The 14512-nt window shown below is 49.2% G+C and overlaps 1 protein-coding gene across 21 annotated transcripts in view; it reads left to right on the forward strand.

Moving 5' to 3' along the window:
* The window catches only part of RBFOX2 (RNA binding protein, fox-1 homolog (C. elegans) 2), a 271803-nt gene continuing 259978 nt past the window's right edge, over positions 2688 to 14512 (forward strand). For 12 of the 21 annotated variants that reach the window (XR_002343803.1, XR_002343804.1, XM_021090996.1 and 9 more), the window contains exon 1: positions 2689 to 2989. Coding sequence is in view for 19 of the 21 variants with exons in the window: in XM_021090996.1 (XP_020946655.1) it covers positions 2807 to 2989 (183 nt within the window). In the remaining 2 variants the exon portion in view is untranslated. Of the gene's footprint in view, positions 2990 to 14512 lie in introns of all 21 variants that reach the window. The other 9 variants (XM_021091012.1, XM_021091016.1, XM_021091013.1 and 6 more) reach the window with 4 other exon arrangements.

The following is a 14512-nucleotide window of genomic DNA, read 5'->3' on the forward strand; positions in this document are numbered from 1 at the left end:
ATCCATGAAGATGCAGGTTCAATCCCTGGCCTTGCTCAGTGGATTAAGGATCTGGTGTTGCCATGAGCTGTGGTGTAGGTCGCAGACACGGCTTGGATCTGGCGTTGCTGTAGCTGTGGCTATGGCTGTCAGCTACAGCTCCGATTCGACCCCTAGCTTGCGAACCTCCATATACCTAGGGCGCGGACCTGAAAAGACAAAAACAAAACAAAACAAAAACAAAAAACCCAAGAAAACCAAACCACATACACACACACACGCACAATGTGCTCACTGTGAAAACTCTGCTTCAAGACAAGTCCTCCAATCTTTCCTTGCAATCACTCTGCAGGCCCTAAGTGCTTCTATACAGGAATTTTTTTTTTTTTCTTTTTACGGCTGCACTTGTGGCACACGGATGTTCCCAGACCAGGGTTTGAGTTGGAACTGCAGCCTGCGTGTGGCCTATGCCACAGCCACAGCAACACTGGATCTAAATTGCATTTGCGGAGTTCCCGTCGTGGGGCAGTGGTTAACGAATCCGCCTGGGAACCATGAGGTTGCGGGTTCGGTCCCTGCCCTTGCTCAGTGGGTTAACGATCCGGCGTTGCCGTGAGCTGTGGTGTAGGTTGCAGACGCGGCTCGGATCCCGAGTTGCTGTGGCTCTGGTGTAGGCCGGTGGCTACAGCTCCGATTCGACCCCTAGCCTGGGAACCTCCATATGCCGCGGGAGCGGCCTAAGAAATAGCAACAACAACAACAAAAGACAAAAAAAAAAAAAAAAAAAAAATTGCATTTGCGACCCATGCCACAGCTTGGGGCAATGCTGGATCCTTAACCCACTAAGTGAGGCCGAGTCAAACCCATATCCTCATATCAGGTTAACGTTGTGTGCTTAACCTGATAAGCCACAACTGGAACTCTTATATAGAAATTCTTAAGCCATCATTGGTCCAACATTACATGGGCAGTAGGTGTTAAAGCCTGGATTCAAACCTAGGTTGATTTGATTCTGAAGTAGGGATTCTTTTCACCATAATGTTCCAGCACTAGCCTGGTTAAACCCAAGTTCAAAGGACAAATCATAGACCCATCTGGAAATGACCTTGGAAATCATCTAACCTGGGATTTCTCAACCTCAGCACTATTGACATTTTGGGCTGGATAACTCTCGTGGGGGCTGTCCTGTTTCCTGAGGATGTTGAACAATATTCCTGTGGACCCCCACCCCACTTGTAACAACCATAAATATCTCTAGATGTTGACAAATATCCAGGGGGAGAGGGGAAGGGATAAAATCACCTAGTTCCAAACCACTGATCTAAACCATCTTCTCCTTTTGCAAATGCTGGGGCAGGGGTCCTAAGAGATGAAGCAACTTGTTGAAGACAAGTTAGCACAATCCAGGTTGCCATGCAACATCACTGTGTCTCTATAGTGTACAGGGCACAGCATAGAATCCAGAGAAAGTAGATGCCCTCTTGGTCCTTATGGTCTGGTAGGAGAGAGATGCTACTGAACAAGCATCTCTAATTGCCCGAAGTTGATATGCAATAAAATGTTAGGCAGTAAGGTGCAGATTAAGAGAATAAGATCTATGTCCTGAGATCTGGATCTGCCACTTATTATTTGCAGGACTTAACCAAAGTTCAGGTTCACTATTAATGAAAAAGAAATCGTGGTATCTACTCTGCTTACACCACGGCTCCAAAACGAGTCTGCGAACCCACTGTGCAAACTGTAAGCTATTACAGACATTAGGTATTATTAAGTAATGAGCAGAAACATGATAATTGTGACTAAAGGCTTTCAGAGCAACGGAGAGCCCTAGTAGTGGTGGTAGCTTCATTCCTGACCTTCCAACTCGAGATCCCCATTCTTCTGAGGGAAAGGGAGTAAGCAAAGACCTCCCTCTTCCAGAGCAGTGTTCGCCCTCCTGGAACCCACTAGGCCAGATGGGCGAATTCCGGGTACAACTCGGCGCTGCAAATCCCACCAGAGGGAGTTGCTTCGCGGCCCTCGGACATCTCTAACCCCGCCCGTTCTAGGCTGTGGCCCCGCCTTAGGAAAACAGACCCCGCCCCCTCAGCGCTGGAACTCCTGCCGCGCGGTGCCGCCAGGACAATCCCTCGCCTGTGCCGGAAATTCCCGAACTCCCTCGATCTCTTCCCGGCCTCCCTCGGGCGCCCGGAGAGGAGGCGGCGGAGATTGCCGAGAGGCGCTGGCCCCGCCCCCTCCGCGGGCTCGGCCGCCACCGCCCCCTCTCCCTAGCCGCCCAGGCCTCCCGCGCGGGCTGGAGTCCCAGATCCCGGGCCCTCCCTCCTTTTTTCTCTCTCCCCGCCTTCCCGGTGCTGCCACAGTGGCGGGTCGGAGGATCCCGGCCAGTCAGCTCATTCCGGCCTCGAGCCCCTCCTCCCCCCCAAACAAACACCCCTCCCCACGCCTCGGGAGCCCGGACCGCCCCCTTCCTCCCTTGGCCCGGCGTGTGGCGAGGGACAGTGTGAGGGAGCGAGCGCGGGCCAGCGGGCCAGCTCCGTGAGTGCACGAGGCGGGGAGCGCGGCGGGCCGGGCCGGGCCGGGGGTCGCGAGAGCGCGAGCGAGTGCCCGTCGCGACCCACCAGCGGCCCCGAGCGGGGGAGCCGGCGAGCGACCAGCGGCGCCCGCCCGCCGCCGAGGGGGCGCCGGGCCCGCGCGCGCGCACGCACGCACGCACGCGGGGGCGGGGGCAGGCGCGCGCCCGCCTGTCGCGACAGTCGGGGCCGAGGCCCAGGGGGAGGTGGCCTGTCGTGGGTCGCCCGGCTCCCGGAGGCGAGGGGGGCGCGGGCGGATGGCGGAAGGCGCCCAGCCGCAGCAGTCGCCTCAGCTCGGGCCCGGCGCCGCTGCCCGGGGGATGAAGCGGGAGTCGGAGCTGGAGCTGCCGGTGCCCGGAGGGGGAGGAGACGGAGCCGAGCCCGGCCTGAGCAAGCGGCCGCGCACCGAGGAGGCGGCGGCCGACGGCGGCGGGATGCAGGTGACCGCGCGGGGCGGGAGTCCCGTTACCGCGGGGGGGCGGCGCGGGGGTCACGGGGGCGGCGCGGGGCTCCCGGGCTTAGAGAAGGGAGAGCTGCCCAGGGTCCCGGCTTGGAGGTGGGAGGGGGCCGGTCGAGGCCTGGTTGGAAGGGGGGGCGAGCCCTGTCTTGGAGGCGAAGGGTGCAGGAGGAGGCCGGTGTCCCCCGGAGGGTCCCGACCCCTGAGGGGACAAGGGGACACGTCGCGTGAATAGGTGTGTGTGGGGGGAATCGAACATACTTGAGACGGATTCCATTTCTTCAAACCTTTCCTTAGTTCCTTGGGGTGGAGGGGAAGCCGAGTGATCCTGGTCCCCAGACAGCCGCTGGACCGAGTCGACATGGGGGTTGGGGGCAGGCAGGGGTGGGAAACCTCCCCGCAAGAGGGTGTACCTTTTGGGCACACAACTGGGATGGAGAAGGGGAGCGGTGTTGAAAGGAGAGGAGTGAAAATGAGAAAACTCCTCGAGAGCCCAAAGGGGATGTGGCTTAGATTGTGGGTTAAATCAGTTACACAGGGAGTGTGAGAAGTACAGGGAGTTGGGTAGTGTTGTGGTGCTCGGGCTCATGAACTTTGTGGAGTGTGCTAGTGAGTCTGGAGAGAGACCACATGGGAGGTGTCACTTCTCTACTTTGCCACTTGCATCTTACATAGCTGGGGCGCCAACTAGCTTTTACATATCCTGGGGTAGAGAAGAAAATTTATAGGGCTGCTAGAAGGCTGGATTCTGAGTTGTGGACTCAAGGGGAAGCTGGTTGATTTGGGTAGGGAATGGGAACTGTAGTAATGATTATCAGTTGACTTTGTAGTTGGCGAAGAACATGAAACCTTCCTAGGTCTCAGGATTTGGTCTCTGTTCAGAAAATACTTGCTATGAAGTGGTGGGGCTCATCTACCAGCAGTTGTTTAGATATCTGCCTCATTCCCTTAGAATCATAGAATGTTAGAGATAGAAGGGACCAGACATCATCTTTTCCTGGGGTTCTTATCCAGGATCGATCTGGAAGATGCTCATGCAGAATAGTTTACAGTTACAGACACTCTTTGGTGGGAGAAAGTCAATAGTTTTCGTCCTCTCTTCTTTCCTTTCTTCCTTCCTTCTTTCTTTGCTCCCTTCCTTTGGGGATTCAAGTCCCAAAATATTTTAACCACCTCATTTTATAGATGGGGCATCAAAAGTCCAGAGAAGACTAGTGACTTGCCTAGGGCCACCTGGTTAGCTAGTAGTGAAACTAGAACTAGCAGCCTCGTCTTCTAATTCCTATTCCTGTGCTCTCTCCATTACACCACTCTTGGAAATCTCTGCAGTGCTAAAAGACTTCCTGTGCTCTGCTCTCTGCTTTTCAAGGCTCTGCCTGACTTCCTGTGTTAGAGACGGAGCTGTATTTAAGCCTGGCCTGTTTGCTCTGTGCTTCTTGGTCTCTCTTGCAGAGGCCACTCTGTTGCTTGTGTTGGCTTGGGTAAAGTGACCCTCTTGGTGTTTATTTTTGAATTCTTTTGTTTTGTTTGCCTGCTTTTGTTCTCCATTCAAACTCTGTCAGGCAGAGAAATTGTGAGAAGTAAAAGCTTAGGACCATGGAAAAAAATAGGAATATGGGGAGACTTGAGGTGAGGTGGGTTCACAGTGGGTGATGAGGGAAGGCTGGGTATGGTGCTGGCGAGCATGTTCTGCTTGGTGTGCATATCTCCCCGCACGTCTCTATTCATTTATTGCTTCTGTCAGTCGTGGTTAGTAGTGAGATTCCCACCCCCCCCCATCCGTTTCCCTCCTGGGGCCCCATTATTTGCTGGTTGCCTTCAAATGGGCCAAGGATAGTAGGATTTGGAAGTGGAGCAGTGTATAGGGACTTTGGAGGAAGCAGAGGAAGGAGTGGATTAGGTCCTTTGGGTACAGACAGGCAGCTTAGAACGCTCCCTCAGAGAATCCTGTTTTCACTCTTTGTGTTTGTGGATCTTTATTTTTCACTTTCTGCATTCTCATTGTTGTGGTTCCAGTACACCATGTCACACAGGTATTCAGATCATCGTTTAGCTCCCTGGCTTCAGCTACATCTATGGTTCTGGGTAAATCTCTTCTTTGGGGGCCTCTGTTTCCGTAATTGTAAAATACAGTGTTTGTGCAGGAGGACTTCTAAGTCACTGCTAAAAAATATGTCAGGTTCTCTGACCTTGAGGTATTTGATGTTTACAATCTAAGTGGGGAGCCAAAATGGGTGAAAAGTTAAAACAAGAAAAGTACATGCACGGGTGTGTGTTTTGTTTTTTGTAAGTTTCAGAGGAATGGAAGTGGAGATACCACAGGGTAGATGCATGTCACAAGGCATTGCAATATTTAGAGCCAAAGTACACAGAGGATTTGTGCTGCCAGGGTCAGAAGAAGAGATGGTCATTCTTGCCAAAATGGTTAAGGAAAGCTTTTTTTTTTTTTTTTTTTTTGTCTTTTTGCCATTTCTTGGGCCGCTCCCGTGGCATATGGAGGTTCCCAGGCTAGGCGTCCATCCGGCCTACGCCAGAGCCACAGCAATGCAGGATCCGAGCCGCGCGTCTGCAGCCTACACCACAGCTCACGGCAACGCCAGATCCCTAACCCACTGAGCAAGGTCAGGGATCAAACCCACAACCTCATGGTTCCTAGTCGGATTCGTTAACCACTGAGCCACGATGGGAACTCCAGGGAAAGCTTTATGGAGAGGTTGAAATTTGAGTTATAATCAGGAGTAAAGGAAAAATAAGGTTCCTGAAAATATAGAATTTAAGCCTAGGGCACGTATTTCTCTAGGACATTCCTTTATCATCCTGATAATAATGGTAGAATATTTAATACTCATTTAACTGATGTTCATTGAGCAGCTACTATGTGTCAGGCCTTCTTTAAGAGCCAAGAAATATAGTAGGGAACAGAACAGACTCCACTCTCACAGAGCTAATATTCTAAGCAAAAGAAAAAGACGGTATAAAGAAATCAGCTGTTATTAGGTGGTGGTGAGAGCTAAGAGGAATAAAGCAGAGAAGGGGGTAGAGGGGTGAGGAAGGTGGTTAGGGAAGGCCTCTCTGACAGACAGGTGACCTTTGAATGACCTGAAGGAATGAGCCATTCAGCTCTTTGAGGGAAGGGGATTCAGGTAGAGGAACTGTGGATGCAAAGGCACGGAGGGAAAGGTGCACTTGATGTGTTTGAGACCCGTGTAGCTGGAGGAGGATGAGCAGGGACGAGGCAGCTTTAAGCCATGGTATCATGGGTATAGCTGTGTCTGTAGGCCCATGTAAATCTAGATTTAGAAAATCTAGAGTAGCCTGCTTTTTGATATATGTGTTTGTTTTAAAGCACATGTTATTTTCTTGTATCTTAACCCAAATGGAGTTTTTCTGAGGTCATAGCTGCTTTTCGGAAGCCTTCCTTGACAGGTTAGTTCACACCAGTCAGGTCTCTTGCTTCCTGTTGTATCGATGCTTAATTATGCATCATCTTCTGTCATCTCACTGTTTTATTCTTGTTTCCCTAGTGATACTGTAAGCTTCTGGAAGATAGGAACTATGTTTATTTAGATTTACCTTTTATAATATCTCACAATTTGGGGTACATCGTAAGTGCTCAATGACTGTTAAGTTGAAATTGAAATTTATCTTTTATAAATAATTGAGGGATGGAAAAAAATCATGAAATTTAGGGGTGAGAGTACATTCATGAAATGCCCCAATCTTTTGAATGTCAAAGGATTAGCCCTTTTTTATAGAAGCCATTTACAGGGGTTAATTTCCCAGGACTATCTACTGAATGGAGCTATAGCTCTAAACTGCAGTCTCCGGAGCTGAACCCTGTTGTGTTACAGCCATAAGCTTTTGCAGTAAATCATTACTTCCCCAAGTGGAGCACAGGGGACACGAGAGAGGGTCCTATAATCCTTAGGCTAAGAAGGAATCCTCAGGGAGGGAGGAGGGCTCACTCCTTTCAAGGCCAGTATCCAGAAGCTCCATGTGGATGGCAGAGGGGTTAACAGCCCTGGAACAGTTTAGAAGTGGAGAACCTTGAACTGTGGCGTAGGAGGGAAGAGACAAATTCAACCTGAAAATTGAACCATGGCTTGAGAAATGTAATTCGTTGTTAAAGAGGATACTTGAAAATACCTTATTCTAACCCGGTAGAAAGTGAAATGAGTCACATATAGATAGATAGATAGATATTAGAGGTTCATTTTACTTTAAGGAAGTCTGATATATGTGAAAAACATGAGCTTTATAAAACATGCTGGGGAATGAATTCTTTTTGTCAGCTCTTCTAGTGACTATAAGCGATTTGATGAGCAAACATTCAATTTTTGTGCAACTTTCTAGGAACTTAGCTGCTTTGTAAGGCAGGATGCACCTTAATTATTACTTAAAGCTTTCGGCAAAATTCTTTATGGTGTGAAATGTTGGTAGGTGATTATTACGTGACCAACTCGCTGTTTCTGAGCAGAGAGTCATAAATCCACTATAGCTAAGTGAGTTCAGAAGTTGTTCAGGCTAGTGGTCCATTTTAGTAGTAGGAAGACTTTCTTCCTGGTCTCAGGGAAAGGCTTCCAGAGAGCCTGTAATTCCTATGTAGCTATATTTCTTTCTTTTTTCTTTCTTTTTTTTTAATTGGTAACACTCCGTTACTACCACCGCCCCCCCCGCCCCAGAGCCTGCAAAGGTGAAAGAAATCATGCAGAGACCTCCAGTTCTCCTGCTTGTTCTTCCCTTTGCTTTAATGTCCTGTGTCTTCACCAGGACACTCACACTGTTCCGTGTGCCATCCGTCCAGGCACTCCTCTTGCCTGAGCGCAGGAAGAAAGAGGGTGGCTTCGTGCGTGGTGGTCTTCTGAAAGTAGGAGGGTCGGAAGGTGCCATCCTTCCTCCCGCAGGAGGCGGCACTCGGCCTCCTGCCACTGCTTCCTCTTGTCTGTGCTGGGTGAGACAAGACTTAGCCTTCTTCCATGTTGTTCCTGTATTTCTGAAGGAGTTTATCCCCCCATGTCTTTGTTTCTGGGTTTCTGTCCTTCCAGGTGGCTGTCTCTTTGGACTCTGATTTGGGTGTTTGGTGCTGAAACTGAACACGGTGCTGCCCTTAGAGTAGAGTTATAAAAATGACGTGCTCTCCTTCCAAGTAACTTCGTGAGCAGTATCTCAATACAATTATTATTATTTTATTTTTTATTTTTTTGTCTTTTTAGGGCTGCACCTCGGCATATGGAGGTTCCCAGGCTAGGAGTCTAACCAGAGCTGTTGATGCTGGCCTCAGCCACAGCCACAGCAACATGGGATCCGAGCCACGTGTTGTGACCTACACCCTAGCTCATGGCAACGCCGGATCCGCAACCCCCTGAGCGAGGCCATGGATCGAATCTGCAACCTCATGGTTCCTAGTCGGATTTGTTTCTGCTGTGCCACAACGGGAACTCCTCAATGAAAGTATTTAATTTCTCGTTTCTACACATCTGAGTCTGCTTAGGCGTCCTAACAAAATACTATAGATGGGGTGGATTAAACAACAGAAATTTGTTTCTCACAGTTTGGGAGGCTGGAAGTCCAAGGTCAAGATGCTGGCGTATTTGGTGTCTGGTGAGGGCTCTTTCCCTGGCCTGTAGACGCTGCCTTCTTGCTGTGTGCCTACCTGGCCTTTCTTCCACGTGTGCTAGTCGAGAGAGGGGTGGGGGAATCTCTTCCTTTTCTTTCTTCCTTTCTCTCTCTCTCTTTCTTTTTTTTTTGCCATTTCTTGGGCCGCTCCCATGGCATATGGAGGTTCCCAGGCTAGGGGTCGAATTGGAGCTGTAGCCGCTGACCTACACCAGAGCCACAGCAACTCGGGATCCGAGCCGCGTCTGCAGCCTACACCACAGCTCACGGCAACGCCGGATCGTTAACCCACTGAGCAAGGGCAGGGACCGAACCCGCAACCTCATGGTTCCTAGTCGGATTCATTAAGCACTGAGTCACGACGGGAACTCCTCTTTCTTTCTTTTTTAGAGCCATACCTGCAGCACATGGAAGTTCCTAGGCTAGGGGTCGAATCAGAGCTACATTAGCCGGCCTATGCCACGGCCACAGAAATGTGGGATCTGAGCTGTGTCTGTGACCTACACCATAGCTCACTGCAGTGCCGGATCTCTGACCCACTGAGCGAGGCCAGGGATGGAACCCGAATCCTCATGGATACTAGTTGGATTTGTTTCTGCTGAGCCGACAGGAACTCCCCTCTTCCTTGTCTTATGAGGGTCCTAAACTCATCTTGGTGGGGGTTGGGGCGGGGGTGGGGTCCCCCACACCCATGACCTAATCACCTTCTCGAGGCTCCACCTCCACATCCCATCACATTAGGGACTAGGGCTTTAGCATATTAGTTTTGGGGAAAACACAGATATTCAGCCCATAATACTACCAGTGCAGCACAGTCATGTAAAAATGACTAGTTTTTGTCCTTTCCTCACAAGGAAGCTTGTGTGTGTAAACCTGGGAGTGTCTTTAAGAAGGAGAAAGGTCTGAATTCAGAGTAGAATCATTCTTCAGGGTGACTCAAGAGATTAGCCTGAGTCGAATTTGTCTTCTAACTTCCCATTTTCTAGCCACCTTGTCATTTTTTTCTCTATCACACTGACATGTGAACACGACAGAAGCTAACTAGAGATTTAACTTTCATTTTGATAGAAAGCAGACTGGCGCAGACAGGCCTCAAGATTACAGGGCTGAGAAAGAAATTCGCTGGACGACTTGGGGTAAACAAGAATGTTGCGAGCGAATCTCTGGTTTGCCATCTCTCAGGCCGTCAGTGAGACGTTGGACTTTAATACATTTGCGGAAGCAGTAAAGATGGTCATTTTAGAGAGGGGACGTGTTTGAACTGTCTTCGGTTTGCGTCTGTAAAGCGTGAAAGCGTCCTGTGCTGGGGCGAACGTGCCCTCCCTTCCAAGACGGCAGGGAAGAGCCCGCGCGATGATGGGAAGGAAGCGGCAGTAATTGGAGCGCGAGCAGACAGATGGAGGAGGCATGGCCAGTGCATGTGGTGTTTAGGTGGCCCCGAGGAGTATTGGTTTCCTATTCTTCTCCCCTCCAGCCCAACGCAAGCAGGCAGCTTACATGGCTAAGGTTTCATTATCTAATCCATCAAGATCAGCTTGAATAAACCCATTGGCTGGCGCTGATCTAGTTAGGAGGGTAGTGCAAAGCTGCTTGAGCCAGGATTGGGGCAAATCGGATCAGAACTGCCATGTGAATCCTGGACATATTTCTGTAATTTGGGTGGTAAAGTAGTTTGGGAAATCACTTAAGAGAGAGCAGGGGAGTGAGCAGTCAGCCACGAGTGTCTTCAAGTGTCGTCTGAGGGACCTGTATGGAGAATTTGCTACAGCTCTCAGGACTATAGCCAGGGTTCTTTGATGATTTGAGTCTGAACATTTTTTGGTTCAGGAGTGACCTTTTTGGAGCATTTGGAGATTCTAGTTGTGGTCCCTCAATCGTGACTTCTCTCTCTGAGTGACGCTTTAACCCGGGACTGTGTAATGTGCGTTCCCTCTCATTTTTAAAGGGGAAATGGTATTATTTATTGTCATTGTTGCTAACCTTAATATATTGTTCTGTTTGTTATCCATACATACTTGAAGTATGATGTAGTGAAAGAAATGCTATTTAGAATTTCTCATATTGGGGTTTGAATCATGGCTCCTCTGCTTATCAACCGCATGACCCTTGACAGGATGTAGAGCTGGGAGAATTCCATACCTGGGAACTGGGAGAATTAGTGCATACTCTAATGAGCTGCTATAATGAGAAACTGAGATTATTGGAAGTTCCCATCATGGAACCCAGCAGTAAATGTTTATTTCTTGCCTCCCTTATAAGCTACTGTCGAGTACTCAGTGAGTTCCTGCTTCCTGCTTGATCAGCATGGAGTGGTTAATGCACTTCTGGCTGATGAAGTGCCGGAGTTAGGAAGTACCTGAGACGAGCAGTGTGTTAAATCGGGAGATCTAATTTGTTTGACAGCCGTGTGAAGGAGGCGAATGGACCTGGCCGTGGTGGTCTCTCTCATTCTTGCCAAGGACTGATAGGACTCCTGAACTATCGTGGACATTCCAGGGAATCTATGGGCTCTCTCTTGGGAGTGTGGGTGACAGATGCACTGGCTGGGATGGGATGCAGGAACAGTAAAAATGTCCTTTTGTGTTCTAGTTTTTATAAGGTTTGTTGATTGAATGTATTAGATCAAATAGGCGGCACTTTTTGTTCTCATTTTAGTTTGTGGAAGTTGATTCAACTGGGATGCCTTTGTCTCTGGTGGTCTCTTTCCAGTCTCTACAAAGCCACCTTCCTGTCTGCTAACAGAGTCATCCATCTTAAAGAGCTCGAAATCATTTGATAGCTCGTCTTTGGCTTGTGGATGAAGTCTGTCCTCTCGTTTGGCTTATCACATCCTTCTGGCCTGACTTGTGCCTACCTCTCTAGCCTCTTCCCACACTCTGCTTCTAAGTCCATGGTAAGGGCAGTGTGGTTTCCAAGGACACTGAGCTGCCTGGCTTCATTTATACCTCTGTGCTCTTGTTTCTGTTCCTTCCACCTGAAATCCCTGCTCACATTTCTCTTACTTGTGAAGCTCAGTCTTCAGGGATAGTTGAGATACTCATTCCTCCTGGATGCCTTTTGTCTCTGCTCCCATCCCTCCCACATTTCTGTTGCTTTCCAACATCACATCCAAAGCTCTGCTTCAGAACTTTCTAGATTAGCATTTGTTCAACTGGGAGTTCCTGTCGTGGCTTGGCGGAACCGAATCTGCCTAGAATCCTCGAGGATGTGGGTTTGATCCCTGGCCTCGCTCAGTGGATTAAGGATCCAGTGTTGCCATGAGTTGTGGCGTAGGTCGCAGACATGGCTTGAATCCAGCATTGCTGTGGCTGTGGTGTAGGCCGGCAGCTGCAGCTGTGATTTTACCTATAACCTGGGAACCTCCATATGCCATGGGTATGGCCTTAAAACAAACAAACAGACAAACAAAAAAAGCCACATTTGTTCAACTGTCTGTCGCGCCGCCCCCACCAGACTGAGATCAGGAGAGGCTTTGGGATCCATAGGACCTTAGCACTGTGCCCGGCCAAGCAGTCGAGAAACTGTCCTGTGATTGAGTCGAACTTTGTCTTCCCGCCCCTCCGTGGGGGCCTGCAGATGGCTCTAATTGTTTTTCCAGATTTTCCCTGGCGGGGGTGGGGGTGGAGGTGGGGGTGGGTGGGTGGGGAGGTGTCTAGCCTTGGTCTGCTTTCTAGCTCCTGTGAATCCTGGGTGTTGTGGGATTTGTGAATGGTACCTGATCTTTCCATTGATATCAGGGTTAAAGGTGAGAGAAGGGTCTTTGAAAATAGAAGCCGGGGTGGGATTTAACTGCCCAACATGCCAGGTGGGCATGGCAACCTGATGTCTCGTTTCCTGTGCTCAGATAGGAATTGAGAGCAAGAGTGAATGTGTAAAAAGCGCCTTTATGACGAGGTGGCCGAGGAAACTAGAGGAACCACACGAGTAAGGGGCAATTAGAGCCAGCCTGTTCCAGTTCACCTGAGCAGTCTGTTGATCTACCCTTTACGGTCTGCCAGGAGATTCTGGAGGGTGGCAGTTCAGACATATTACCTCCACTGGGGACTAAGCCTGTTTGATCAACAGTGGACCTTAACCTTTCGCTTCTCCACCAATGAATTTCCTAAGCTATTATATAGCTTGTTTTTATGGATACAGGAAAAATACCCAACTGAGACCCTCACAGAATACATGCTATTTTCCAGATTCTTCTTCGGATGTGTTTGAAAATGAGGAAGCGTGACACGGTTCTTTTACATTTCAGCTTTGGAGACCAATTCAAAGCTGCATTTGACAGGAATCTTCTCTCCCTGGCCCTCGTCATCCTCACCTCCTCCTCTTTCTGCTTGTGGTTTGCGCTCCTGTATAATCCTCGCCTGTTCTCCAGCCTCGGGACGACCCTTGCCGGTTTAGTTGGGGTCTCTTTAAAGGCGAATGGGCATACTTTCTAATGCCTCTGGCTTTTTGGATTCTGAGTGAATAAAGCAGGTTCTAAAAAGGGAATGAGAGAGCGCGAGCTACCAGTTATATCACTTCCTCCTGACGTGTTCTGCACATACGTGGCATCTAGAAATTTCAGCCGAGGATTGAAGCACAGCACACATGGTAAATACCACTTAAGAAGTAGATGACAGTTTTCAATTGCCAAATGATAATGGTTGAGTAACTGCTTAAAAACCTATTTTCCCCGGGGGTGGAAGCCGAGCCTTTGAAGTTTAGACTTTCACATGGGTGTGTTTTACCACAATACTTGGTTTTTTTAGGGACCCGAGTCCCCAGATAATATCCTGGTGTGTAAGATTTTTCCCACATAGAGGTTGGTTCCTTGGTTTCTCCTTTGCCGAGGAAAAGAGATTTTGCACGGGGTATTGGATATTTTATTCCAGGCATGTGGTTTTTGAGGAGGCATACTGTTTATTTTTCTTTTTGGCTGCGTCGATTTTGTTGGGTTCTAATTGTAAATACCACAAGCAAAGCATGACTTATTGGGAGGGACGGGCAGGGGTAGCTGTGGAACTTTCTGAGCCCTGGCTGGGGGCCGGGGGCAGGAGCCACGCCGGAGGACTGGAGGAACTGCAGACATGGCCTGTGGGGCACTGTGGGCTTTGCCCTTGGGGTCCAGCGACTGCTTGAGTTGGAACCCTTGGAACAGAGGCTCATGGGAAGTTCTTCCAGCTGCTTTATTTTGAGCAGCTTTTCCCTTTGCAAATTGGCAGCTGTTTGGAGGAGGGGCGTTCATTACTGTCAGCCAGGGCGATTTCCAGAGCAGACCTGTATGGGTTTCATTTCGGGATTTATTTCAGGGGTATGTGGCTTGTCATGGGTCAAGAGGACTTCGGTTGCATTTTCCTGGAAGTCGGTGGGCTTCTGTGAGCCTGCTCTATTTATCTTGGACTGTTAGGCAAGTAGGAAAAGCAGCTGCATAGTTAGCCCTTGTTGCATGGAGCTTAGTTTCATAGGTCATCTTCTCTTGGGAATTTTTATACAGTCACATTTACAGCCTTAAGTTTTCTTTCCCCCCCTTTTTTTTTTTTCTTCTCTTTTTCCTTTCTGCAGTTTAGTGCTCCATAAAATTTCTGAAAAAGGTAGGTAATAATTTGGGGTAGAAAGCAGGAATTGTTTAGCTCTCTCCCCACTTTCTTGTTGACTCCTTCCCCACCCCCAACCTTTGCAAAAGAATCTGCAAAGGAGGTTGAATATGTGGCTTTGACAGCTTTCACGTGCTCTTTCTTGGTTTCTAAGGGATGGCGTAGTAGGGTGGTGTGATTTCAAAGCAAGAACTGGCAAAATTGGAAAATGTTTTGTGGTGGCTCCCCAGCACCCCCAAAGCTGAGCTCATTGGTTTGCACCTCATACAAACTTCCAGGAACACTGTCACTGTCAGTGGCTGGCACGATGGGCTCGAGGACTT

Source organism: Sus scrofa, chromosome 5 (assembly GCF_000003025.6).
Source record: "Sus scrofa isolate TJ Tabasco breed Duroc chromosome 5, Sscrofa11.1, whole genome shotgun sequence".
Taxonomy (NCBI): domain Eukaryota; kingdom Metazoa; phylum Chordata; class Mammalia; order Artiodactyla; family Suidae; genus Sus; species Sus scrofa.